The 27,911-nt window shown below is 38.1% G+C and overlaps 1 protein-coding gene across 1 annotated transcript; it reads left to right on the top strand.

The window, feature by feature from the left end:
- Window positions 1–202: 202 nt before the first annotated feature.
- Window positions 203–26,684, top strand: LOC306865236 (DNA topoisomerase 2-binding protein 1-A-like). The gene is made up of 28 exons (XM_079409723.1): window positions 203–438; window positions 793–892; window positions 1,001–1,135; window positions 2,437–2,580; window positions 2,740–2,921; window positions 3,188–3,381; window positions 3,483–3,671; window positions 6,106–6,269; window positions 6,451–6,614; window positions 10,294–10,544; window positions 10,625–10,929; window positions 11,025–11,197; window positions 12,991–13,202; window positions 13,386–13,699; window positions 13,942–14,127; window positions 14,204–14,319; window positions 14,450–14,573; window positions 15,231–15,395; window positions 15,513–15,606; window positions 15,726–15,921; window positions 17,160–17,383; window positions 17,825–17,955; window positions 18,368–18,467; window positions 25,349–25,512; window positions 25,588–25,716; window positions 25,800–25,889; window positions 26,036–26,197; window positions 26,400–26,684. Exons 2-28 carry the CDS (start codon window positions 806–808, stop codon window positions 26,535–26,537), a joined length of 4,533 nt encoding a protein of 1,510 aa, XP_079265849.1. The 5' UTR covers window positions 203–438; window positions 793–805; the 3' UTR covers window positions 26,538–26,684.
- Window positions 26,685–27,911: the final 1,227 nt, after the last annotated feature.

The following is a 27,911-nucleotide window of genomic DNA, read 5'->3' as shown; positions in this document are numbered from 1 at the left end:
CGCCGCTAGAATGGATATGTAACTATGGTAACAGCTTAAAAAATGCTGCTAGTATTTTGGAAAATAATTACATGTTTTCCTCTCACTTCCAAAAATACCTAGAGTAAAATTTAACTATTTCTTTCATTTCTGACACTAACGTACACTCCTCCAGTCCGGTGGGTGGCGGTCATATATTTTTAATATTTTCTCCCATTTCATCAAAGAAACAGAAGCGGAAGTTTTTTTCTGATGGCGCGAATGACTGGAATATGGCTTCACAGTCAGAGATTTTCAAAATACAGACATATCAGCTAATTAATTATCCTGCTGTCTTATATAAGAGATGTTTCTATGCGTGTCTGTGCAGAAGTGATCAAAACTAAATTGAAATGAGCTCAATCTCTTTTAGTAATTAGTTTTAATCCTCGACATCACCGCGCGAGATTCTGTCTCGCGGTAAGTCGTCATTTGTTATTATGAGTGTTTGTTTAGTTTGTTTTATTTTAATAAATGAAAAAAGACACGCGATAGATTACTTGGTTTTAGAGCTGTGCAACAGTTTGACACTCTTTGGTGTCTTGTTGGCCTTGTTTATGAGATAATAATCAAAACAACCTGCAGTGAGAAGTCGACTGTGCATTATTATTAGTGTTATAATCCTAAATAGCATTAAATTGCTATTAACTTTGTTAAACCTAATGGAAAAAAATAGATTGCATTACAGAATAACAGGATACTACTGATTAGCAGATGTTTACATTGTTTAATCATGTTATTAAATCTTTGCACGTTTGTTTCCACATGATGTAGATTATATGCCACCATGTCAAAAGGCAACAAGGAGGCATACATTGTGAAATTTATTGAACGCAATGGACAGAAGAGTGATCTGGCTCTCCAGGCCTATAAGGTGATCATAATGTGTCATTAAATGCTTCTTCTATCTTATAATATACCTTTGAACCTTAATAGTACTACTTGACATCTTTTGTTCGTATAATCATGTACTCGTCTTCAGGCAATAGTGGAACTGCAGTCAGAGAAATATGTGCAGACGCTGGATGAGGGAGCCACACTAGAGCTGGACCACAATGACAAGTCCCTGTTTGTTTTCAGTGACTTCACCAGCAATGCCTTTGAGAACTGCAGGAGGGTGAGTTTGTGTGACGTTTCACTTATTTGCAGTTGTCCACTTTAATTCCATTCCATCCAGAGAAAATATAGTTCCATATTCTTTATTGTATTTACATAAAATGTGTACGTTTTTATGATCTCGGTTAGTGATGAACTTTTGAAATTAATTTTTGGAATTTATTACAGAGACACCAAAACCAAAGTTTTCATTTAGCAGGAATCAGAGAAAGTCTCTCTAATTAAATTCTGGTCATTTAACACTGTATACTGTTCAAAATGAGTTCTTCAGCAAACAAGCTTCCTTGATATTTCTGCTGGACGAATTTAATATATTGCTACTCTAGAGTTATCTTTGGTCAAGGTGAAGTGCTGACATGTTTAATGTTGTAGCTTACACTACCAGTCAAAGTTTTTGGACAGTAAGATTTTTAATGTTTTTTTTAAAGAATTCTCCTCTGCTCACTTGTTTGATCCGAAATACAGCAAAAGCTGTATTTAAAATATAAATAATATAAAAATAATATATAAAAGTATTTAATACTATTTAAAATAACAGCTTTCTATTTTAAAATGTAATTTATTCCTGTGATTTCAAAGCTGAATTTTAGCATCATTACACCAGTCACACGATCCTTCAGAAATCATTCTTATATTCTGATTTGCTTCTCAAAAAACATTTATTATTGTTGAAAAAAGCTGAGTAGAATTTTATTTAGGTTTCTTTGATGAATAGAAAGTTCAGAAGAACAGCATTTGTCTGAAATAGAAATATTTTGTAACATTATTAATGTCTTTACCATCACTTTTGATCAATTTAATGCATCCTTGCTAAATCAAAGTATTAATTTCTATAACGTCATAAGAAATATACCCCCGGTTTCACAGACAAGGCTTAAGGTAGTCCCAGACTAAAATGCATGTTTGAGATGTCTCAACTGAAAATATCTTGCTCTGACAAATCTTAAAATATGTCAGTCATTGTTCTGTGTCGAGATGCACACCTTAATGTTTTCTTCTAAGGCATTTTTGTAAAAGTTGCTTACATATCTTAATTTAACTAAGTCCTAGTCCTGGCTTAAGCTAAGCCCCGTTTGTGAAAAAACAACAACAAAAAAAACAGAGAGATGTATAACTTAAGTTTTAATATCTGTACTCTTGTTTTTTGACTTTATACATTAAAAGTTTGATGTAACTTAGTTTTTTTATTTTTTTTACGCCATTTATTTGAAACCGAAATCTTTTGTAACATTATAAATGTTACTGTCAATAATCTTTAAATGTTAATAATCTTACAAAACTGTATGTTTGTCATATTTGCAGCTGGGATGCAGAATCGTGAGTCCTCTGGTAGTGCTGTTTTGTCTGCAGAAGCAGAGATGTGTGCCCAAAGCAGAGCAGCCTGTGTATAACTTGGCCATGGCTGATGTCACTGTCTCCTGCACCAACCTTGACAAAGAGGCACGGGTAAGGAAAAAACATTTATGATTAAGTCTAATATATAATTGTTTATTTTCTCCATCTTTGCTTACAGAGTGTATAAAGTAGGATTTAAATGGTGAAATGATTACATCTGTATGTGTAGATCTACACGACACATAAGCAGCTGTTTTGTTGTTCTTGTAGAGTGAAGTGATGGATCTTGTCCAGCTCATGGGTGGACGGGTGTACCGTGATCTCAATGTGTCTGTTACTCACCTGGTGGCAGGTGAAGTGGGGAGTAAGAAATACCTGGTGGCCGCAAGCCTTGGGAAGCCCATTCTTTTGCCCAGCTGGGTGAAAGCATGCTGGGAAAAGTCTCAGGATAGGTAACGCCTACATGGTTAAAGTCACCATCAGATAAGTCACTGAAATCAAAATTGACAACTCTTATTTTTTTTTATGGAATATTGCAGTGTTATAAATAATTTATCCATGCACATCATTTTTTTTTTTAATTCACATGCCCTCATAATCTTTTGAACAAATTAACTTCCCTTTCCTTCACAACATCTCTTCTCTGATGACTTGTGCACTAGCTTGAGGGTGACTAAAAAACCCTTCCCAATAATTTGTATTTTTTTCCCCCCAACAGTCTTTTCCATCACTCTGAACTGAATACGGAGGACTATCAGTGTCCAGTCCTGAAAGGCTGTACGGTGTGTGTGACGGGACTCTCTACTGTAGAGCGTAAAGAGGTTCAGAGGTTGTGTGAGCAGAATGGAGGCACCTACACGGGGCAGCTCAAGATGAATGAGTGTACTCACCTTATTGTCAGTGAACCCACAGGTGACCCCATAATCTCTGACCTCATCAGTATGTTTTGGGACACAGTCCTAGCATGTTCCTCAGTTCATTTTATGCGTTGCATTTCATGTGTTGCATTTCAGGTCAGAAATATGAGTTTGCCCGTAAATGGAACGTATATTGTGTGTCCATGCACTGGCTGTTTGACAGCATCGAGAAGGGCTTCTGTCAGGATGAGAGCAGGTATGCCGTGGAGCGTGGAAAGAGAGCAGAAGAGAAGCCGGGCAGACCCAACACCTCCACTCCTACAGGACCCAACAGGAGCAAAGAGGGTGAGTAAAACACTGTTTTATTGTTCAAGCGATAGTTCACCCAAAAATAAATTTTTTGGCATTAATTACTCGCCCTCATGTCCTTCCTAACCCGTAAGACCTTTGCTCATCTTCAGAACACAAATTAAGATATTTTTGATGAATTCTGTTTGTGAACCCTCCCATAGACAGCAAGGGTACTACTACGGTCAACAAACAGAAACGTAGCAAGGACATTGTTAAAATAATCCATGTGACATCAGCGCTTACGAAGCTACAAGAATACTTTTTTGTGTGCAAAGAAAACAAAAATAACGACTTTATTCAACAATTCGTACGGGTTTGGAACGACATGAGGGTAAGTAATTAATAACAGAATTTAGGGCTGCAACAACTAATCGATAAAATCGATTATTATCGATTATGAAAATCATCGACAACGATTCTCATTATCGATTAATCGGGTCTGCCCACAGTGTACGTCCAACTTCAGCTGGTTAGTCAAATTACGGCACTGAATACTGCATTTCTATGGACAAAATGCATCTAAAAATAGTGGAGGAAACAGAATGAGATTCTGCCGGAGAAGCACGTGATCCAAGCTGCCCAAAACATAATTCTTTATTTTAAGCTTTAAGTTAATGCATAAGAGTAATGGCTTGCCCTGTCAGGCGCTTTGACAGATGCGTGTGCGTCCTCAGCGCAAAAACGTTCAGTTTACGGTCATATCCTTATCTATAAATGCCACAAATTCACGCGAGCATTTCCATTTTTGCATGAAGGTCCGTCCTGACAGTCTGTGTTAAGTTTAAAATACCGAATGAGCGCCGGCGCGGCGGGCGCGCGCACGCGCGTCAGACGGACAGAACACAGTAGAGAGGGAGACAATTAATAGGCTTTTCAGCGCAAACATATCCATTGTGCTGAATTATCTGTTGTTGAAAGTTAATTTAAGGTTTAAAATAAATTAAAATATTTTATGAGAGTAGGAACTTTAAAGGGATAACAGCGCGTAATTGTCTGTATGAATATAAACATGAGACGCTCCATAACGGCCTTTTACAGGATAAAGAAATGACGAGGTGACTGTGATCAAAGTAGTTCCTGCAGAACATTACTCTTACCTGTTGGTTAACACTGAGTTTGTGTTTTTATTCGTCTTTATTATTATCTTTATTATTTTAATTTTTAATAGAGGTTTAAACTATATTCAATTTTTACAATGCTTAACAAATTTATGTAAGTTTTTTAACAATGTGTTTATGTAAGGTTTGTGCCACTGCTGCTCTAAAGTAACAGTATTGGTGATAACCAAAATCATTTTTCGGCTTTCTGTACTGGTTAGTACTCCAATATGTGTAAGCTCTTTAGTAACAGTAGTAGGCTATTTTTAATGCTATAATATCATTATTGCTGTTATCTATGAAAGAAAACCAGAGCACTTATTTTTTTTTGTATTTTTTATTTGAGTATTTTTTTTCCGCGATACCCAATTGCAGTCAAAAAGTACATAAACAATACCAGCAAGAATGCAAGCTGTTATGAGGCCATTTTTTATTATTATGTCCAATAAATGACAATAACATTTTTAAATTTAAACAAATTTTTGACAAATTTCTAAAATATGTTTTCTCTTTATTATGATAAGTGGTCTAATAAATTAAGCACTGTATGTTTTCATAGCATTCAGTTGTCACGTTTGTTTGAAGGACATTGGGCAGAATGTGGAATAGTGTTTTTTTTGGTCAATATTTTTTAATCCGATTAATTGATTAATCGAAAGAATAATCGGCCAACTAATCGATTATCAAAATAATCGTTAGTTGCAGCCCTAACAGAATTTTCATTTCTGGGTGAACTATCCCTTTCAGCTTGAGACACCATTTGTGTTGTACGTCATACTGGCACAAAACGTTTTTTTTTGGAAACAAATTAACACGATGCATTAAACTGATATATTGTTAATACATATTGTTACAAATGTTGTGTTTTTTTGTTTTTACTTTATTCAAGGAATTTTCACTAAAATATTAAGCAGCACAATGATTTTAAACATAAATGATAATAATGAGAAATGATTTTGTTTTGGATCTTGTGACACTGGATTAATGACATTTTGAAATTTCAGTTGTTCTATCACAGGAATAAATACATTGAAAATACATTTATTTTAAATTGAAAAAATTTCAATATTACAGTTTACTGTATTTTTGATCAAATAAGTGCAGCCTTGTAGATTTACAAGAGATGTATTTCAAAGATTTTTTATTTGAAATCTCACCCAAAACTTTTGAAAGCTAGTGTGTATATTAACTCTATACAAGGTAGTTATAATTTCTATATATTTCATTAAAACTTACACCTGAATAGATTATAATTATGACCAATTCCAGTGTCTGATTATTATTTTTTTTAAGTTTACGGGTTTATATTTCTTTGTCATTTGTTTGTGCAGAAGGTCCCTCACTTCTGGGATTGAGCCATATTTCCAATATCAGTATGAATGTCAATGAAACAGCCCTCACCACAGCAGGAATCAGCCACATAGAGACTCCTGATCCAGTTGACTCATTTGACATCACTGTTTGTCGAGTTGATGACCTGTTGGATGGCTGTAAGGTTAGTTTGTCTTAAACATTTCCTGAACATTTTTAAGTGATGCGTTTGGGACATTGTTTAATGATATCCTAAGGTTTAATCCTGAGTGATATCCTTTTGCATTTGTGTGTATTTAAACATTGAATCTGGAATGAAAAAAGTTCAATCATTGACCCTTTTTCACTTTCTTTTTGTCTTGTAGTTATATCTATGTGGCTTATCAGGAAAGAAACTGGAGAAACTGCGGCGGATGGTGAACTCTGCCGGAGGGCTGCGCTTCAACCAACCCAGCCAAGAGCTGACACATATAGTGATGGGTGAACCAGACCAGGGAGTCAAAGTATTCCTTGACAAAGCCACTCACAGGTCAGTCTAAATCCATGTCAGGGTAACTAGTTGCAGATTGTGAAAGCTAGGGATGGGCATTTCTGGTCATATTTCATTTCGAGTAATCCACAGGTTTGAGAAACGAGTACTCGATTAATCGGGGGTGGAGCTTAAGCAAGGGGCGGGGCGTGTGCGTGTGCGTCATAGTGACATTGAATTGAAATTGATATTTTAATTAAAGCTCTGTTAAAAACGTTGTTGATAAAACTATGACAGGATTCAGAAAATAATTAAATTAACACAGATTATTAAAAATCACCATCAATAGTGGTTAATACAGTAAACATTTAAAAGAAATAACAGCGTGAGGTGAAGCTGAAGCGCTTTTTCTACATGACGCATTGTATATAAAATTAATCACATAGCCTAGATACACAATATGTAAATGTTATATTACAAAGTGTATTTATCTACACAAAATACATGTGAGCTTGAACTACGTGCCAACAAGAAATTAGTGGATGCGCTTCTCCCGTTACAGGCGCTTTAAAACAACGGCAACTTTGCAACCGCAAAAAAACAAAAAAAAAACACAGTTATTTTACAGTATTATCCCCATCCCTGTGTGTGTCTTATTATTTGTATAAATATTTTGGATCAGTTTTTAAAAAGAGAACCTACCTTTTTCTATGTTTTATAAAACAAATAAAACACACATGATACTCTGCTTTTCAGTTATTTTATTCAACTGTTATTTTTAACAAAACAATATTTTACTTCAGCAGCATCACAACAGCTGTGGATCAAAAAAGTTTTTTTGTAAAAGGCTTGCAAAAATAAAGTTTAATACAACTTCACCAAACGACTGTTAAGTAGCCCATAGCCTAACGAAAATTAGAAGCCAGCATAATTTGGCTGCGTAAACTGAAAGTAAATATATCCTGAATATTTTTACCACAGCTATAAAACTTAAAGATTAGGTAACATAACATTTCTTTCAAAATGATCAGTTGGTAAAGGGAAATAAAATAAAGCCGGCATAATTTAACTATGCTGCTTAAACTTAAAACAAAAACAGCCTGAATATTTTACCATGCATGGCTAATAAAACTTAACATAAGGACTACATATTTTTATTCAAAAAGACCAGTCGGTCTACGTGCTCAGATGAAAGCCGAGTGCGGAGTCTATTTACAATTAGACCGGCGGTGGAAAAAACGCGCTCAGCAGGAACAGAAGTTGTCTTTCCTCAAAACCTTGTGTGAATTTTCCATTCATTTATGTAATGACAGGTTAGTGTCATATACGATTCAGTGGTTAGCGAGGTCCACGAGTCCGTGGTTATAGCCACCCGCGCTGCAGTGACCGTTTTGTGTGATGGGACAGTATAGTGGGGCTCAACGTAATTCATTAAACGTTTAAAATCTTCACCTTCAACAAAACTAATAGGCAGCAAGTCTTCTGCTGTCATTTCTATTAGCTGCGTCATCTTCTCTGCCCTGCCTGTGTCGCATTTCTGTCTGATGGTGAAATCTCTTATGCTCGTCTGACTGTGTGGTAGTGGCATCGGCATCATCTGCTTTTTTGCGTTTATGTGCAAGATGGTAACGCATTGAACTTGTTGTGGAGTTGTAGACGAGTGTGGCGCTGCACATCTTACACTTGACTGTTTTTTCGTCAAGTTTTTCAAAGTGTTGCCAGACATCGCTGCGCGCTTTAGAAGCCATATTCGCTCTGTGTGCCGGTCTTGTCTCTAGACCGCAACTTCTGGCAGCCATAACCAATCAAATATCAGACTACCGCCCAAATACCAGCATAACCAATCAGAAAGAATGAAAGTAGTTAAAAAAAAATTTAAATGCATTTTTAGAGCCAATCGATCATCGTTTTCATGCTCGATCGTCGCTGATGCGTTCGAGTAATCGATTAATCGAGTACTCGTGCACATCCCTAGTGAAAGCCAAGGTAGGGGTGTGTGATGTATATCTTCTGCGATTAATATTGTAATTGATGTTTTAACAATGTGCGATTTGACATTATCAGTATTTTGCGCATGTGCATTGCATTTAGAGTGTGTTCTATCACTGCAAGATTCAGTACCATTGTAATGATGAATTTCTGATTTAATTTGATTGCTAGCACCTCAAATGTCGTCTTATTCTAATTCACTGATTAAATGTAAGAATTTGACTCAAAAGACTGCACACTTTTAGAAGCAAAAAGCTTTATAAAGGTAAAAATGCCCATAAATGGTAAAAATCTATTTAAACTTTACGAAAAAATTGATTTCTTTCAGTGTGAACTGACCACCACACAGAATATGAAGAATATCAAAAACTTTAGGAGTCAGTTTAACAGATTAAGATTCCAGCGACAAGGAATTTCAGTGTCCACACTAGACGCAACGTGGCAGAATCAATCAAATATCACAGCCAATCAGAAGCATGAATGGGTGGGCTTCTCTCTGGAAGTGCGCTGCACTCACAACGAAATGGATTAGTTTATAATCTAATTCATAAATATTCAACCTTTTTAACATTTTTAAATGTACATACTGAGTGAATGATACCATCTTTGTTATGGAATACACTCGTTGGTTTGCTGTGAGTTCACAGTTTTAACGTAGCCTACATCTTTGCTTTCATTTATTTTCAAGATCTTCAACAGAAACTGTCTGTTGTTGCTTTAAGTATAGTCTCAGCCTCAGACGTCACGCCCACAGAATGTTGGCTAAACGTCTGATGCATATGGCACACATTTTTGGAAACACTTCAGGAATGTCGAAGTCGTCATCTGACTGGTTGAATTATACAGGATTTCCGGTAGACCCGAGTGTCGCGTTTATTTTCGGTCCGCCGGGAAACAAAGATGCAGTGGCGCCAAACTCCCTCACGAAAGGAGAAAGCCGTAGTGTTTACAAATGTGACAACGAACGCTTATCAGGGTCAACTAAACGCTGGATTTTCAAAAGAATGTGAAATATTTAAAGTTCGTGCCTTCGTGGCATAGAATCTTTAAAATACATCCGAGAGTTTGTTATTGTGGCGACATTTCCACGCCCCGAAACATGACGCTAAACGAAACAAGCTATGATTGGTTGTTTGACATGTCGGTCAAACGGCCTCATATGGGCGGGCCTTGGCCAATGAAAACGGCCATATATTCCAGACCGTCAGTCTGAAGGTCTGGCTACGCGAGACTACTTTAAGTATGGCTATAAATGCCATGCAATATGATAGTCAAACTGGCATTAGACACTTTTAACATTTGAATAAAGCACATAATCTGTACCTGAGATTATCACTGAAATTAGTTTGTATGTTGTTGTTCCAGCCGTGACGTCACAGAACTAGAAACCGTTTCTAAAACAGAAATTTTGCATGTCGCCGTCACGGCTCGTTAGAACAAAAAATACGATTAACATGGAAAAGATACCTTTTATTGCGTGTCGTGGCATCGTGTCACTTGTAGTTAGGACACGGTGTGAGATACCAGCACAATAACACTGAGCAAAATATTGTCTAATTATCATTATCGATAAAATCCCAGAAAACATTGAGATATTATTTTTTGTCTATATTGCACACCCCTTGCACAAGGTTCACGGTACATGTCATTCAGATGGATCCCTTCCTATCTAATTTGGCTTGCGTGGCCAGAATAAGGTGCAGTTTAAACAATTCAAATGTGCTTCTAAGACCTTTATTCTTCTCCTCAGACCCCATATAGTGACCGTGCAGTGGTTGCTGGACAGTTTCTCCCATGGTTCCTTGCTCCCAGAGGATGGCTACTTTCACCCCTCCTTTCTGCCCCCTGCCCCAGCTGCTGTTGATATGCCTGCTCCTCACAAAGCCGCCCCCCGTGCATCCAGACCCTCTGTAGCTCCCCCTTCTGCCCCTAGTCCAGGCCGACAAGCCAGAGCAGAGGAAGACCTGCTATCACAGTACATGGAGAATGACCAGACTGTGGGTGAGTTGATAAATATTTAAACCCTTCTTTGTCTACACCTGTCTGTCTCCCTTATTCTTCCCTGCCTGTCTTTCCCGTAGTGGAGCTGCCTCAGGCCACTAATGGTACCAGCAGCAGGCAGAGCGTTTTGCTTCCAGAGCCTCCACCTGCAGTGAAGGACTCCACCTTGGTTGAAACCTCAGAGGGTGGCCTTTTTGCAGGAAAGCGTTTCATCTTGGTTGGTTTTGGAGCTGAGGCTGAAGAGCAGCTCTCAGAGTTAGTCATGGAAAACTCTGGGAAGATCTTGGTCGGCCGCTCGAGAGCTGTGGCGCATTATGCCATCGTGCCACTGCTGGGCTGTGATGTGGAGGCCACAGTAGATGAGGTCGCGACAGATACCTGGCTGGTAAGAAAGATACGTTTGAGTCTATGCGCAGGCAGGACACTCTTTGTGATGTTTATTTTGGACTTTATTAATGGACTGTTTATGTATGTGTTCAGGCCATGTGTGTGGAGCAGCAGTGTGTTTTGCCACTACCCTCTCACCCTCTGTTCACTCCAGTAGCAATGAGAGACGGCTTCTCTCCTCTGAAAGACTGTGTGCTGTCCGTCAGTCAGTTTACTGGAGCTGAGAGAGAGTCTCTCGTTCAGCTTGCCAAACACCTGGGAGCGAGGTAAGAACTTTTGCTCACAGTCCTCACCTTCTAGATAGTTTCAAGTTTTATGTCTTCCTCAGTATTTTTGTCTTGTTTTCCAGTACAAATATCTAAATATCCTTAAATCAAGATGCATTTGCTTGAGATGCAAAATGAACATGTAAAGTATTTTTGTTAGCAAAATGAAGTAAGCTTATCTTTAAAGGAGTCATGAAATTTTGACATCTAATCGGTCATTGTACTATTAAAAACATCCTGTAAGTTTCAGAACTCAAAACTTTCTTAAGGCCATTGCACACTTCCAAAATTCCAAGTCCAAAATTTTCATCCAAATTTTTTGCATGTTATAAAATAAATACAACCTCACGTTGTGTCAATCACGTTTACACCCTGCCTCTGAAAGTTTTGTCCATCATAAAAAAATTCAAATCAGGTTTGATTTTCTGCGTTTTCACATCCGTAACAAGCATTTTGATAGTGTGTGCACTTTCGCATGACGAATACCAAAAGGAAAAACGCATATGAAAATTTTGGACTCAGTCTGCAAGGACCTGTAGTCTAAAAACATCTTATATTGAAGCCAATCTGCAAAAATTACAGGTTGTGGAATGTGCCATTATATGATGTAATAAGCCCTATTCGCACGGGATTAGTATTAACTAGTGACCTCCAGTCATTTGTAATAATTGCGGAGGTTGTCTGTGATCTTAATCCCGTGCGAATTGGCCATGTCTGTAATTTGTAAAGTAAAAATTCCCCCGCAAACGACCTACCATATTTCGCCGAACACCGAGGTCCTGTGATAATATTAGTCCCGTGCGAATCGCATCTCTGTGATTTGGCCAGCATTTGGCGGGTTGTATATCATTTTTCAAGGTTTTTGTTTCCTGTGTGCCTTTTTATCCATCTTTCGCAAAGAATGGAGCTGCATTGGAGTGTTTGATAGTATTTTGGGTGCTGTCATATCGCTATACCATACAATTTGCAGAAAGAGAAAGCTGAAAAGGTTTAATATGTTACAAGTAAATCAAGCATAAAGCTTGATATTATTTTAACCTGGTGAAATGTAAATGACACGGGGCACAAAACTATATTATTATTATTTATTTATTTATTTATTTATTTATTTATCCATCTAATTGGACCATAGAACGGGACTCTCAAAGCCTTGATGGAGATAAGAATCTATCCGGGAGATAAGTCAGTAATTTCAAGTAAAATCACAGGCTTCGCTTATCCCGTGCGAATGCACCACACGAAATTCAGATGTGGGGGGGTAATTTCAAAATCAAACATGGTCCCCAGATAATACTAATCCTGTGCGAATAGGGCTATAGTGTGGCTAAACACCTCCTCTGCAGAAGAAGATCAACACCTACTTCTACATCACTGCCTGTTTAACCCCGCCCACCGATTCGCACACGTAGTGTAAATAACGAGAGGCAAACACAGGTCTATGCGAGTGAATGAATTTATTTTTAATGAAGTGGCAGTTTGCTCACTTCATTTTACCATGGATTCGTTAACAAACAATGAACAATTCAATCCGGGATTTTCAGAAAGATTAAAATTTAAGGCAACGCTGTTTGACCAAGCAAATTCTTTGCTTGGTCTTAAAGTCTTGAATTTGCCATCACAAATCCTGCAGAAACCCTGCCTTACATTAAACCAGATTTTTTTTTTTTAATAGCATTTTAAAGCACAGCTACAATTTTACTATTAAGAATTATAAGCATTTATAATTTTTTTTATAACCATTCTCAGAGCTAATCTGTTTTCTTATTTTTCTCCCCCTACACATCTGTCTGCAGTGTTCAGGATTACTTTGTGCGGACTGCTAATCAGAGAAAAGGAATGCTGGCCAGCACTCATTTGGTACTCCAGACTCCTGAGGGCACAAAGTACCAGGCGGCTCAGAAATGGGGTCTACCTGCAGTCACAATCCGCTGGGTTTTAGAGTCTGCCAGAACAGGGAAGCGTGCTGATGAGGGACGATACCTGGTTGACTTGCCTCCTTCTCCAGGTCAGTCAGAAGTAGAATTATAACGAATTTGTTTGTGACTAATAACAACCTGCTATGATGGAGTTCTGATTTTAAGCCTGAAATTCAATTTTGACTGACTTAATACAATTTAAGAAATGTCATACACCAGTATAATATACCACTTGGACACAAATACCACTCTTTCTTTGTGATTTTACATAGAGAGAACTGAGGACAGTTTTGTCGGAGCATCTCAGAAAGACCCGCCACCACTGCACCTCCTTCAGCGCTCTCCAGAGCTACCACTACTAGGCCCACAAAATAGTGCTGCCATCACCCCTCTGGACACTGCTCGCTTTCAGAGCCGCACTGTCCGCTCAGCAGTCAGGAAGTTGAGACAGGGAGAGGAGGAGAAGGCGGATGTTGCCACCCCAGGACAGGAAGAGGCCCTGCAGAAAGACTCTTCCCTCCAACTAGACACTCCCTCTCGGTTCCTGAGCAGAGACAAACTCTTCGGACCCTCCTTTAACACAAAGGTGAGCTGGACATGGGAAGAGATCTAATTATACGTTCAGAAAAAAACTTTGTTTAGGGTTAAAAAGTTAATAGACTGATATGAAAAAGCCACAGTTTGTTACATTGTCAGAAACATTATCCCATTTACAAATCATTGTCTGTTCAGTATTATATTTCCTCTAATGGTCAGAGAGAGAAGTGCACAATGATTAAGATAAAACTAAAACAAATTTTGTAATATGGTGGTATGTCTGTGTTGTAGGATGTGTTTGACCATTTGCAGACTCCTGGTAATAATCCTCAGCAAGGTCAGGGGGCTGAGACTCCTCTGACAGAAGTCATTGAGAGGAACCTTAAAGCTGCAGTTGCCAACAGCAACCGCAGTCATGTCACAAGCCTCGCAGCCATGACTGCCAGTCCACAACTGGGAAAAGAGCCTGAACCTGAGGTACAAACATACACACACTCATACACATGCAACCTCTGTGTATAAAGATATATAAAGGTGTGTCTGTATCTTGCAGGTGGAGCAGAAGGCTGCAGCTCCTCTCAGTGGAGTGGTGGTGTGTGTAAGCAAGAAATTAAGCAAGAAAAAGAGTGAACTCAATGCAGTGGCCGCCTCACTAGGTGCAGACTTCAGGTATATGCCAAATCTCTGTCATTTTCAGTGAGTCAGTCTAAAAGTAATAATGCCATCTGAGATGGTTGTAGGAAATACAGATCTATTTTTACCCAAAGGGGTGGAGTTTAAAGCATTTTCTCTCTTATAGGTGGTCGTGTGATGACTCTGTCACTCACTACATCTACCAGGGTAAAGTCGGAGACAACAGTAAAGAATACAAAGCTGTCAAAGAGAGAGGACTGCATATAGTGTCACAACACTGGCTACAGGCTGTACGTACACATCTAAATACATGTCTCACATGTGGAATCTGTTATGCAGTTATTCTATTAATAAGCATTTACAGCATTTATTTGAAAAACAAATCTTTTGTAACAATGTCTTTACTATCACTAGCTGCGTTTCCATTACCCTTCAAATTGCGCAAATTGAAACTGCGAATTGTAAATACGCATAATGGAAATGTCAGTTTCGTAAAACTGCCCATATATTGCTTTTTTATGCTTGCATAAGGTGGTTTTGCAAGCAGTTCGAAAAATGAATAAGAAACACTTTTTTTCCCTTTTTTTTCCACATTTACAGGTCACATGGCATACGTAAAAAAGTCATATGATCATTCTTCAATGTACTATAACCTCCAAGAAACACTTCATACGTGGCCGCTCTAGGGGCTTTCTTTGCCATTAATGCTTAGACAATTTACACTACACTCATCTGCAGCGCGTTACCAGAGCTGATCTCTTGTCAATGCTTGTGTTTATATCAGCCATGACACGTTTCAGAAGGATCCCAGAAGTGGCTTCCATTTAAATATAATGGCTAGTGCAGTGGCTGCAATATACATAAACCTACCAAAATCAATCACCATGACTTATCGCGAAAGGGAAAAAAAAAAAGTTTTAGTCCCATGATTGTACATTCTTTTTCAGTGTGCAGATGAGCAGAAGCATGTGTCCGAGTCACTCTACCCTTTTACATTCAACCCCAAAATGAGCCTCACCATGAGTCAGGTGGCAGATAGCACTCAGAAGTCACCTCCTCCTTCCACCCCCCGCACCAGACTCGGGGCATTTACAGAGAATGAGGAAACCAGGGTGAGAGATTTATACCTTGCACTGCACAACCCATAGACTTTAGTCCTAGCATATTGAGCTTTTTTTATATGCTGTAACTTGTAAAATATTGCCTTTTTTTTTTTTTTTTTTTTAAAGCTTAGTCCTGTTGACAGCATCACAGACATCTCAACCCCTCAGCATGTCAGTGTGGGAGAGCCTGAGAAAGATCAGACCGTCAGCACTGAAAGAAGTGAGTCATCCTTAAACGTGTGTCTTTGATTCATGTATTTGTCTGTGGCTGATCTAAAGTCACAATTCAAAGCTCATTTTCTCTCTTCATTCCTTTTTCTTATCTTCTCTCTCCCTCAGATCTCACAGAAACACTTGAGATGAGAGAGAGCCTTCAAAGGCAACTTCAGGAGATCATGTCTGCTACTAAACTGACCAGCGGTCGTCGAGGCTCCTCGCGGTTGGCCAGAACAGGCTCAGGGGGACTAGACTCACCCCACACCCCGGACAGCCTGGGGCGAATGGGAAGACGCAGCCGTACTTTAGAAGCCCTGCGGTATAAAAACAAGACTAGCTAGACTACTCTCTCTGATCCCATCACTCCTCTTAAAGCTTGTAGCATCTGAGAGAATTCAGCACAGTTTATAGTTGTTTACTAGAGAATGTAGACACGGCACATGTTCTTGCTTCTGTTTCTGATACGTCTTACTCATGTGCATCATGTGCTGGTTAACATTAAAGGGATAGTTCACCCAAAAATGAAAATTCTTTCATTAATTACTCACCCTCATGTCGTTCCAAACCCACAAGTTCATTTTGGCATGATTTGTTCATTTTCGGAACACAAATTAAGGTATTTTTGAGGAAATCTGAGAGCTTTCTGACCCTCCATAGATAGTCTCGCATAGCCAGACCTTCAGACTGACGGCTGAAGGTCTGTAATATATGGCCGTTTTCATTGGCCAAGGCCCGCCCATGAGGCCGTTTGACCGAAATGTCAAACAACCAATCATAGTTTGTTTAGTTTAGCGTCACGTTTCGGGGCGTGGAAATGACGCCACAATAGCAAAGTGAAACTCGCGGATGTATTTTAAAGATTCTATGCTGCGAACTTTAAATATTTCACATACTTTTGAAAATCCAGCGTTTAGTTGACTCTGATTAGCATTCTTCATCACATTTGTAAACATGACGGTTTTCTTCTTTTGTGAGGGAGTTTGGCGCCACTGCATCTTTGTTTCCCGGCGGATCGAAAATAAACGCAACACTCGCGTCTCCCGGAAACCCTGTATAATTCAACCAGTCAGATGACGACTTCGACATTCCTGAAGTGTTTCCAAAAAAGTGCCATATGCATGAGACTACTGGCTGAGGCTGAGACTACTCCATAGACAGCAATGCAACTGCAATGTTCCCAGATCCAGAAAAAAAGCAATAGCAATTGTCCATGTGACATTCTTCTCCCCAAGTTACTGTCTTCCGCCATTTTGGAGAGTATCCTAGAACGTAATCAATGTAATCAGCGTTGTTTACGTTCAGGATAAAGCACGCACATGCTGAACGTAAACAATGTTGATTACGTTCTGGGGTACTCCCCAAAATGGCGGAAGATGGTAACTTGGGAGAAGAATTGTTTAATTATTTTCTTTCGGTCTTATTGGTTTGGAACCACATTAGGGTGAGTAATTAATGAAAGAATTTAAATTTTTGGGTGAACTAACCCTTTAAGCTGTTGCTTCACTTTTTCCCATTGAGAAAGTTGCGTTTTTTAAGATTGCTTGATAATTTTGGCAGAATGTCACGTCAAGTAGCTGTGGACCTGAACACAGAGCCTTCTCAGAGTGAGCAGATCGTGTGGGATGACCCCACAGCACGAGAGGAGAGAGCTAAACTAGCTGATAACCTGCAGTGGCCTGGTAGCCCCTCCCAGCACTCTGAAACCCTAGCCATCGTCCCACCGCCCCTCTCTGACCACACAGCCAGGGACTCTATGACTGACTCTGAACTTGTGGAAATGGGTATGAGAAAAATGCTTTACATTTTTAGAAAATTGTCTTTTGCAGATACACTTCGATTCAACTTATAGTTTAAAATGTGATTCATAGTTGTAAGGGTAAAGCTGATTTTTCCAATATATGACAAATTAAAGAAGCGGCACTATGCAACTTTTGTTTTCATAAATATGAAAACATTAAAAATAGTTTTAATGTTTTCATAAATATGAAAACATTAAAAATAGTTTTAATGATAATTAAATATGAAATGGTAATACTAACCATCTGGACTTTTTACTATCATGGTTTATCATACCGTTAACCGTTTCATCCCTAAATTCATTCTTTCTGAATAACAGTATTAATTATAAAAAAAACTTGCTTACCGCAAACTTTTGAACTCTTGTGTAAAGAAGTGAAATTGCATTATAAATGTTCTGATTCAACCCTTCTGACCCTTTCCAGCTGCATTTGAAGTCATCGATGCACAGCTGAAACCAAAGGTGACCCCACCTCCAGCCGACACGCTACAGAACCCTGAAGCACCTACTCTTGCTTTCCCCACCTCTAAACCTGTAGTTCCTTCCCTTCCACAGGTACACATACCTAGGGCTCTCTCACTGAAGGACTGGCTGATTTTGAGTGGCTCACTATTGTGATTATTATAACCATATATTTTTTGTGGTTTTATTGATACATAAAACTTAGTTCCGATTCTCAAATCTGAATGGACATGAGGCTTTCCAAGAGTGCTTATATTTCACCAGTATCAGCACCGGGTCTCTGCATGTTGTAAACAGTCAGTGCAAGTTACATTGTTATGCAAGTAGGTGGCAGCAAGTGGCTACCTTTATGAGTTAGTCATTAAACCATTCATTCAACTCATATGTTAAAAATGCTAAATCATTCATGAATGAAACAAAGGGTTGCAATTAATTGAACTTTACATCAACAGCAGTTATAATTCATTTTATTCAAATTTGATCTAACTGGATCTATCCTAAACAGATTGAAGAAAAGGAGGAGGTCAAGGATCCTCCACGATTCTTGCTGTCTTCATTGAACCCACAGGAACGCATTGACTACAGTCATCTCATAGAAGAACTAGGTTAGTACACAAAGCAACCTAGTGCCTCCCATTTCTTGCACTTTTTATGGTATCTGTCAGTATACCTGACTGCACTGAATTTAATTTAGGGATGTGTAAAACTACATATTTTCAAAATCAAGTAATTAGCTATTTGGTCTCATGGACCATTTATAAAGTTAGGCATGTTGTCAGATTCCTGTTGTTTTGAGCTTTCACATAATGCTTGTTCAAAAATAGCTACAAAGCATAATAGCATAGAGCAGGGGTCGGCAACCTACGGAGGGGTAATCGCTGGCACGCGAGCTATAGAGAGAACTGCATACTAACGTACATTTTGAGGTAATAAATTCTCGTAGTCACACAGCCTGTTAGGAGCTATCATGGCCGTCGCCAGTGGGGTGAAAGGTGGTGACGATTAGGGGTCGACCGATTATCGGCCTGGCCGATTATTGGCACCGATATTAAGCATTTTATGATAATCGGTATCGGTCATTTTCAAAACCGATGTGCCGATAAAATTATTTAATTTTGAAACGCGCTATTTGGCTCTGATGCAGCCTGTCGGAACTCACCACTCTGTGGCCTAGAGCAGTCTCCGCCCACCGCGCATCTGATTTGTTGAGAGTCAGGAGTCAGACCAATCAACGTGGAAGACTAAAGGCACTCTCACACCGAAAGCGCTTGCTAACTGGTGCTGCTTCATCACGCATCAGTTATCTCTCAAAGGCAGCAGCAGACGTTGCTCAAGTTGCAATAAGTTACAATTCACTACACTGAAGTTGTAAAAACCTCAATATTATCTATTTATGGTTTCCGAGATGGGGGAAACGCAGGGGGAATCGCGGAATCCAGTCATATAAATAGCGTTTACTGTAGGGGTGTGCGATATGACGATTTTTGATCGTGGACGATAAAAATGTCTCCACGATCTGCTTTTGAAGAAATATCGTAGTATCGCGCTACCGCGCACATTGTCAAATACAGTTCTGGCGCCGCCGTCTCTATGTACTGTACAACACGACATACAGCAGTAGAGTTACTCTGACAGGACACTGCACTTATTCGCGATCGCAAAAGTACATTATTTGCACACAAGCCTTGCTGGTTAAATGTTTAATTCGCGCGCTGGTCTGACGTGCGCTTGTTCTGAGTGCATACACCTGAAGCACGCGCACTAAAACGCCTGTCTAACAGCGCCTGATTACTCAACTAACTTATCTTTTGCGCTAATACTGTCAAAACACACAAGGTTTACATACAGACTCTGAGTTGGTTATCTCTAAAATGAAAGTAAATCGTTAAGAGAGAAACGGATGCGTGCCTGTACTGTATATAAGATGCGTGCAGCTCTTAAAGGGACAGGACACTAAACATGCTGTCGACTGTCATTAAAGGGATAGTTCACCCTAAAATTGAATTTCTGTCATTATTTACTCAGTGGAAAACCAAACAGTTGCTGGTCTACATTGACTTTGATAGTAGGAAAGAAAAATCCTATGGAAGTCACTGAGGACCAGCAACTGTTTGGTTTTCCACCTTCTTCAAAATAGCATTTATAAATGTTCAGCAGAAGAAAGAAACTCATTCCGGTTTAAAACAACTTTTGAGTAAATGATGATATAAAAATACAACATTATGACAGAATTGACAGACAGATGACAGAATATTAATTTGTGGGGGAACTATTCATTTAACGTTAACAAAACAACAAAACGCAAAAGAGAAAAATCACTCCCTATTCTTGACTGAAAAACTTTAATACAGTTGCTTTAGGAATCAGTCTATCTAGTGTTTTATTTTTATATTTGTTCATTCAATTTCATTGAATGCTCTGCTAAATACACCTATTGTACCTGGAAATAAAGCACTGTTTGTTTTATTTGTATATTGTGTATTTGTAATGTGTATCTTTGTTCTTATTTTTTAATAAGAAAAATAAAATAATGACAAAGATTTTTTATCTTCACCCACTTTGGCCTAAATATCTGCCATGCATCTTTGTCTTTCTAGTTTGGCTGTAATGCTCAGACAACTTGTAAAACCAAAATAGTAAAACTAACAAAGAATCGGGATAAAAATCGTGAATCGTGATATTTCTATAAAAAATCGTGATATGATATTTTTCCCATATCGCCCACCCCTAGTTTACTGTATAACGCGGAGTCACGGAATTAGTCAAAGTTTGGATGAATTAATCAAAAGTAGGTCAGTACACTTAAATCGACTCACAATATGGACTATCTGTAAACATTAAGCTGCAAAAAAGACTATTTAAATATGAATTCTGCATGTTCGGCGTGTCTCTGTATATGTGAATGGCACAGACGCGCGGTTTTGACACACACACACACACACACACACTGAAGTGCGCGACGCTCGCGGTGTTTTCCGCATCTGCCATGTCACTAAATGAGGACATAAATACATGAACATCATCGCCAGAACTGCTCTGAGAGTTACTTCATGAGCATTTGACTGTTTCGTTTGAGTAAAACGATCGTCATATCATAAATAGGCTACAGAAACTTAAGAGGTCCTCATGGCAACCCGTCAAAATAAAAGTTTGGTTTATTTACTAATACTACTACAATTATTACAACTTTTGTTTAAAAGAACAATCACACAATACGCTATTTCTTCCATGATTTAATTTTAATAGTAAACACATTTGTTTGCCAAATTTGAGTTTAACTCTCATTTGATTAAAATATAAATTAAATTAATGTTTTATGCCTTCATTTGCACTGCTCTGTAAATGAAAACTAATGGAAATTACTGTCATATAGGCCAAGATTAAGATACTGTCACATAGGCCAAGATTAAGATTGAATAGTCCCCTCTTGTAGGTTATGATTTAGTCAACCGAAAATAATTAATGAAGAATTATGAGAGGTTATGCTATTACACATACATTTCTAACATGTAAATTATTGAAGCCAAATACTTACATTTCCCCAAGCAGTTTAGCTTTAGTATTTAGTAGTCATAGGCTTAATCATGAAGCATACAGTGGCCCCACTTTTAACTCTCTCTTTATACATTACCCTTATTGTAGATGGATGCATGGGGGAAGACAAGAGTAAGAAGTGCAACCAACACTAGGGAAGGCCATTTTTGTCAGAGCCCTTGTTATTCTTAATTTTGACATTCATTTTCATTTTTACACCAGACATATATATCGGTTCAATATATTGGTTATCGGTCTACTTTGTCTGTAATAATCGGTATCGGCATCGGCCCTGAAAAACACATATCGGTCGACCCCTAGTGACGATTATAGGGGCCCACAGCTGAGCCACCCCCCGGCGATCTCAACCGACTAGCTGAGGCCAGCCTAAATGTCACTAGATGACATCATAGTGGCAAATTGACTGATCTATATAAAGATGAATATAGATCAGTGGGCAGATGAGAATTTAGATGAGGTTTATCCAAGCAATTGCTATATTTATCCCTAAACTTTTGAAAAAAGTCTCAAAAGGGGCGGGGAAGTCGCTAATCTAGTTACAAAATAGCTAAATGACATAGACATGTCTCAAATCGCTTGAAAACTGAATTTGCCTCCTCTTGCTCTTGTACCGACATATACAAGATTATGTCAAAATACCCGTCTTGGAGTGTATCCTCGAAAAAACTGTCGGTTATGTCTTAAGTCAAAGTAATGAGTTGAGAAAGAAATTGGATGTGCATTATTATATTGAATGCATTGTCTTTTAAAGTGACTGGACCTAATTTACTAGGGCTGTCGGTGTCCTTAATGTTAATCCAAGAAAATGAAAGCAAGAGAATCACTGCTCTTGACTGAATTACTTTGTCGTTTTAACAATAATTCATCCACAGTCAAACCAAAAATTATTCAGACACCAGATCTAATTTTTGATATTTTTTTACTAGTGGATGCAGGACACTATAGTTAATTTATGTGAGGATAGCAAAATAAAGTAAACTGTGACGCATTATACCCAAACATTCTTCATACAGTGGACTACCAGTAAAATTGATTAAAAAAAATTGAGAGCAAAAATTCAGACACTTTGACCTGGCCATGTTTTGTTTAAGTGTTTTTTCTTTAATTGCTAATGCGACCTTTTTTCAGCACAGACTGGACAAAATGAAGCATTGCTTGGTAATTGGTCAACTTGGTATTGATGTGTAAATATTGTCATACTAACAGTTGTCTGAATTTTTGATTGATTGTAATCCTTTCTATCAAAGTTATCTGACATTAAATGCTGAAGGTGTCTGAATAAATTTTAGTTTGACTGTATATTTAATTTTTATGGTGAAGACTATGCATTGCTACTTTACATTTGATTATTCGGTTTCTGTACATGGACACCTACAAATAAACATACAAATTAAACGATTTCAAACAGGGTCCACTGGTACAACCTGTACCGGGGCCCCGCAAACCTCAGCTACAGCCCTGGGAGCTATAAATACATATTAAAAGTGTGAGAATTAACTTGCGCTAGTCTACGGATGTACGTGTGACCGCTGCACATAGGCGTTTCAGATCAAAGCCTCAACCGTGCTCAGGGGGTGGGGGTGGTATTGGCACAGTGGTTGACCAGAAAAATTAAAAATGGCACGTCATGCCGAAAAGGTTGCCGACCCCTGGCAAATAGCATTTCAAATTACATTTGAAAATATATTAAAATAGAAAACAATTCTTTTAAATTGTAAGAATAATTTATATTACTATTACTGTGATGCAAATCAGATCCGAGTCAGATGTGATGAAGAAAAGTTTTTCAAATATGCAAAAGAAGAATACAATAATCATAACTGAAGTTTAAAGATTACATTTTAATGAGCATAGCCACTCCAATAAGTTTATAAAAGTACACTCCACACAAAACTCTACTACATCCATGAGTTTAAGATTTACCAATCTGAGTTACCAAATTTGAGTAATACAAGTCTACCTTTGAAATACAAACAATCAATAGGATAGATAGGCGCCTAATAGTTAATGCGAGAGAAGAAGAGAAAGAGAAGTAGAATGGAAGAGAAGTGTGAAAGTATAGGAAAAGCCCCAAAGCATTAAGTCCATATATTCTTATACGTTTCAGTGATCAGATAAGCGAAGGGTAAGACATGCAAAACATACAAAAGCATTGTGGGTTTTAACACCTTTTAGACCCCAGACATGCTAGACAGCTTAGGTTTCCTGATATGTCTGGATCAAAAGTAAATACACATCTTAAGACCTTAATGTGCTTTGGTTTCCAAGAATGCATGTAATGAACAAATTCAAATTGAAAACCCCTGTCCTAATCTCAGCCTACCACATACACTTACGCACAACTAGAGGAGACTGACTTAAACAACATCATCCTCACGTATACATGTCACATACAGTCACACAATCAATAATATACTCTGCTGCTCAAAAGTTTGGGGTCAGTTTTTTAAGAAGTTTCTTCTGCTTATCAAGGCTGTATCTATTTGATCAAAAATACAGAAAACTGTTATTTTGTGAAATATTATTGCCATTTTAAAATAACAGTTTTCTATGTTAATATACTTTAAAATATAATTTATTTCTGTAATCAAAGCTGAATTTTCAGCATCATTACTTCAGTCTTCAGTGTCACATGATCCTTCTGTAATCAATCTAATATGCTGATTTATAATCAATGTTGGAAACCGATGTGCTGCTTCATATTATTTTTGGGGATTCTCTGATTAATAAAAGTTAAAAAGAACAGCATTTTATTTATATATAAAAAAAATTGTTACAATATACAATGCTATTCAAAAGTTTGGGGTAAGTACATTTTCTCTTTTTCTTTTTTTTAAAGAAATTAATACTTTTTATTCAGGAGGGATATGTTAAATGAATAAAAAGTCATAGTAAAGATTTCTATCTTGAACACATGCTGCTCTTTTTGACTTTGTATTCATCAAAGAATCAAAGAAAAAAGTATCACCTTCCAAAAAAACAATATGAAGCAGCACAACAGTGTGAACACTCATAATAAATCAGCATATTAGAATGATTTCTGAAGGATCATGTGACACTGAAGACTGGAGTAATGATGCAGAAAATTCAGCGCTGCATCACAGAAATAAATTCAATTTTAAAGTATATTAAAATAGGAAACCAATATTAGAAATTGCAATAAGATTTCACAATATTACAGTTTTTTACGTATTTTTGATTAAATAAATACAGCCTTGATGAGCAGCAGAGACTCCCGTAAATAAAAACGTTAAACATCTTACTGATCCTAAACTTTTGAGCGGCAGTGTATGTTGATAATACACGATTACTAAATTAATAAATGTGTAAATAATAGATAAGGCAATTCATAATACATAATATCTGTATGAATGTGAAAATTATAACAATGCATAATTATAATGACCTGGAAATATTTCATTTTCCATTCACCATACTGTTTTTTTTTTTTTTTTTTTTTCATATTTTAGGCCCCGTTTACACTAGTGCGTTTTCGTTTTAAAATGCGTAACTTTTTGCTACGGTTACACTTGTCGTTTACACTACTCTGGCGTTTTCGAGGTCGAAAACAGAGATTTTGAAAATGATGGCGTGGCTGCCCACATTCTCTCTGCGTATCCTTGACGACCGTGTAAACAATAACATCATGCTCATTGTTGTACCCATAGATATGTATAGATAGAGTCCCTATTCAACCGCTCCAAGCACATAGACACCTCCATCATCTAAATAATAGAGCATCTACCTAAACATATCTATGGTTGTACCTGCATGAATGATCATGTGACATGTAGACGAGGATCGTTTTCATTTTAAAACGAAAACGCACTAGCGTAAACAGGGACTTACTCTGCATTTTTATTCATATATATGTTGTATTCCATACTTAATTGTTCTCTATTTGATGCGTCGTGAATGTGTACATGTGCAGGTGGTGTTGTGCTGGAGAAGCAGAGTTTTGATCCCAGCTGCACTCATGTGATTGTTGGTTATCCTCTGAGGAATGAGAAGTATCTGGCCGCTATGGCAGCGGGCAAGTGGATTCTTCACCGCTCGTATCTGGAGGCCTGTCGTGCAGAAGGACACTTCATAGAGGTATGTGTCTGCATTTGTGATTAGTGTCTTTCAGTGATAAAAGGTGATGTTGTTCATATCCTGTATGTCTATTAGGAGGAGCAGTACGAGTGGGGCAGCAGCTCTATCCTGGACGCTCTGCCATCCATCAACTCTCAGCAGAAGAGACTGGCACTGGCAGCCATGCGATGGAGGAAAACACTACAAGGCAGCTCAAACAAGGAGGTACACATGTGTATATACATATATGTTTTGCTTGGATGAGCATGCAAGTACATGGTGCAGCACCTAATGCTGTTGACGTGCAGGGCGCGTTTGGCGGCTGGACTGTGATGCTGAATATTGACCAGGCCAGAGAGGCTGGGTTCAGACGGCTTCTGCAGTCCGGGGGAGCCAAGGTCTGTTGTCTTTCGTCTTCTCTTCTCTTTTGATTTCACACTGAATCCATAAATATCATTGGATTCCTGTGACCTTCCAGGCAGTGATTTCCGTTTCCCCCTCCTCCTTGCTCTATCTTGTATTAACCCTCTCTCCCCCTGTATAGGTGTTGCCAGACCCTTCTCCTTCGCTGTTTAAAGAGACCACTCACCGGTTTGTGGATTTTAGTCGGTTAAAACCGGGTGACGTCAGAGTGGATGTCAGTGAGGCCGCAGCTCAGGGGGTCAAATGTCTAAAACCAGAGTACATTGCCGATTACCTCATGCAGGTGAGAGATGATAGCATGTTTTTTGGGGGGATTTCAGTTTGATGTTGATTAATTGTGCAGCCCTACACCTCACGTTAAAGTACCCAAAGCAATAATGTGGAAAATCCATCACAGTAATGGCTTGTTCTGTTCGGATCTGAAATGGTTGTCGAAGCAACAAGTATGATTTAATAGATCTATAAATAGCTTCGTTTTTTTTCAGGAGCCTTCTCCTTCAATGGACGCTTACTATCTTCCTGGTGCAGCTACGGATGATCTAGAAAAAGTTCAAGATGCATCCTCGCGCAAACGGAAAGCCTCTGGGGAAATGTCCACACTGAAGAAGAGTCGTGTGAGATGAAACGTCAAATTTCAAATGCTAATGTAATATGTATTTAAGTGATTTATTCAGTTATTACATTGTAGATAAAATAATTGTCTGTCTTGTCAATAAAAAATAAATTCATAATGTGAAGCACAGCCCAAGAAACCTATTCAACAGTCACGCATAAAAAAAAAAAGAAGAATAAAAAGGTGCATTCTTCAACATAAATTACAAAAGCCAGAATTACACAAGCTTGCATTTGTGGTATGCTAAACATCTCTAGACTCTGTACTACCACTTTGTGCCCTGCAGAGGGAGCGATTTTCACATAATAGAAGGGTGGACAGACTTGCTGAAAATTTTACCTGAAAATGGCTATGTATTACTATTAAATCCAAAAAATATAATTAGAGGCTTAAAGGGATAGTTCACCCAAAAATGAAAATTCTGTCATTACTCACCTTTATGTCATTCCAAACCTGCAAGACCTTTGTTCATCTTCGGAACCCAAATTAACACATTTTTGATGAAATCCTAGAGCTTTCTGACCCTGCATAGACAGCTACGTAATTGACATGTTCAAGGCCCAGAAAGGGAGTAAGGACCATGTGACATCAGTGGTGTAACTGTAATGTTATGAAGCTACAAGAATACTTTTTGTGTGCAAAGAAAACAAAAATAACAAATTTATTAAACAATTAATTTGTTTATTCTGGTTAAAATAAGTACACTTTTAAAAATGAAGGTGCTTCAAGATGCTATAGAACAAGGGTGTCCAAACTCGGTCCTGGAGGGCCGGTGTCTTTTTAGGTGTAGTTTTTAGCCCTGCCATAGAAGATAATTTTTGTCTAAATGGTTCCATAAAGAACCTTTAACATCTGAAGATCTGTACAGCTAACATCTGATTATAAAAAGGTGATGAAAAGATGGTTCTTTAAATAATCTTTGACTGAATGGTTCTTTGTGGAACCAAAAATGGTTCTTCTATGGCATCGCTTGAAGAACCTTCTGAGTGTAAGGTTGGGTAAGAAATTTCAAGTAATCCTCTCTGTCAGAATCTTCAGACATGTTTACTAAGACTGTTTTATGTATAGCGTAATGTATTTCTACTGCCTGTAAACAAGGCGCTGCGCCTCTAGGTTCTACATCAGATTACCAGCTCCTGCGTTAGCAGCACCAAACACATGCGTTGTGTTACGTGCATCAAAGACTGACACGGAAGAGAAGAAATTGTTAAATAAAGTCATTATTTTTGTTTTCTTTGTGCACAAAAAGTATTCTCGTAGCTTCATTACATTACAGTTAAACCACTGATGTCACATGAACTACTTTAACGATGTCCTTACTACCTTTCTGGGCCTTGAACGTGTCAGTTGCGTTGCTGTCTAATGCAGGGTCAGAAAACTAGGA

The sequence above is a fragment of the Barbus barbus genome (assembly GCF_936440315.1).
Source record: "Barbus barbus genome assembly, chromosome: 46".
In the NCBI taxonomy this organism is placed as follows: domain Eukaryota; kingdom Metazoa; phylum Chordata; class Actinopteri; order Cypriniformes; family Cyprinidae; genus Barbus; species Barbus barbus.
This window is presented reverse-complemented; position numbering and strand designations above follow the sequence as displayed.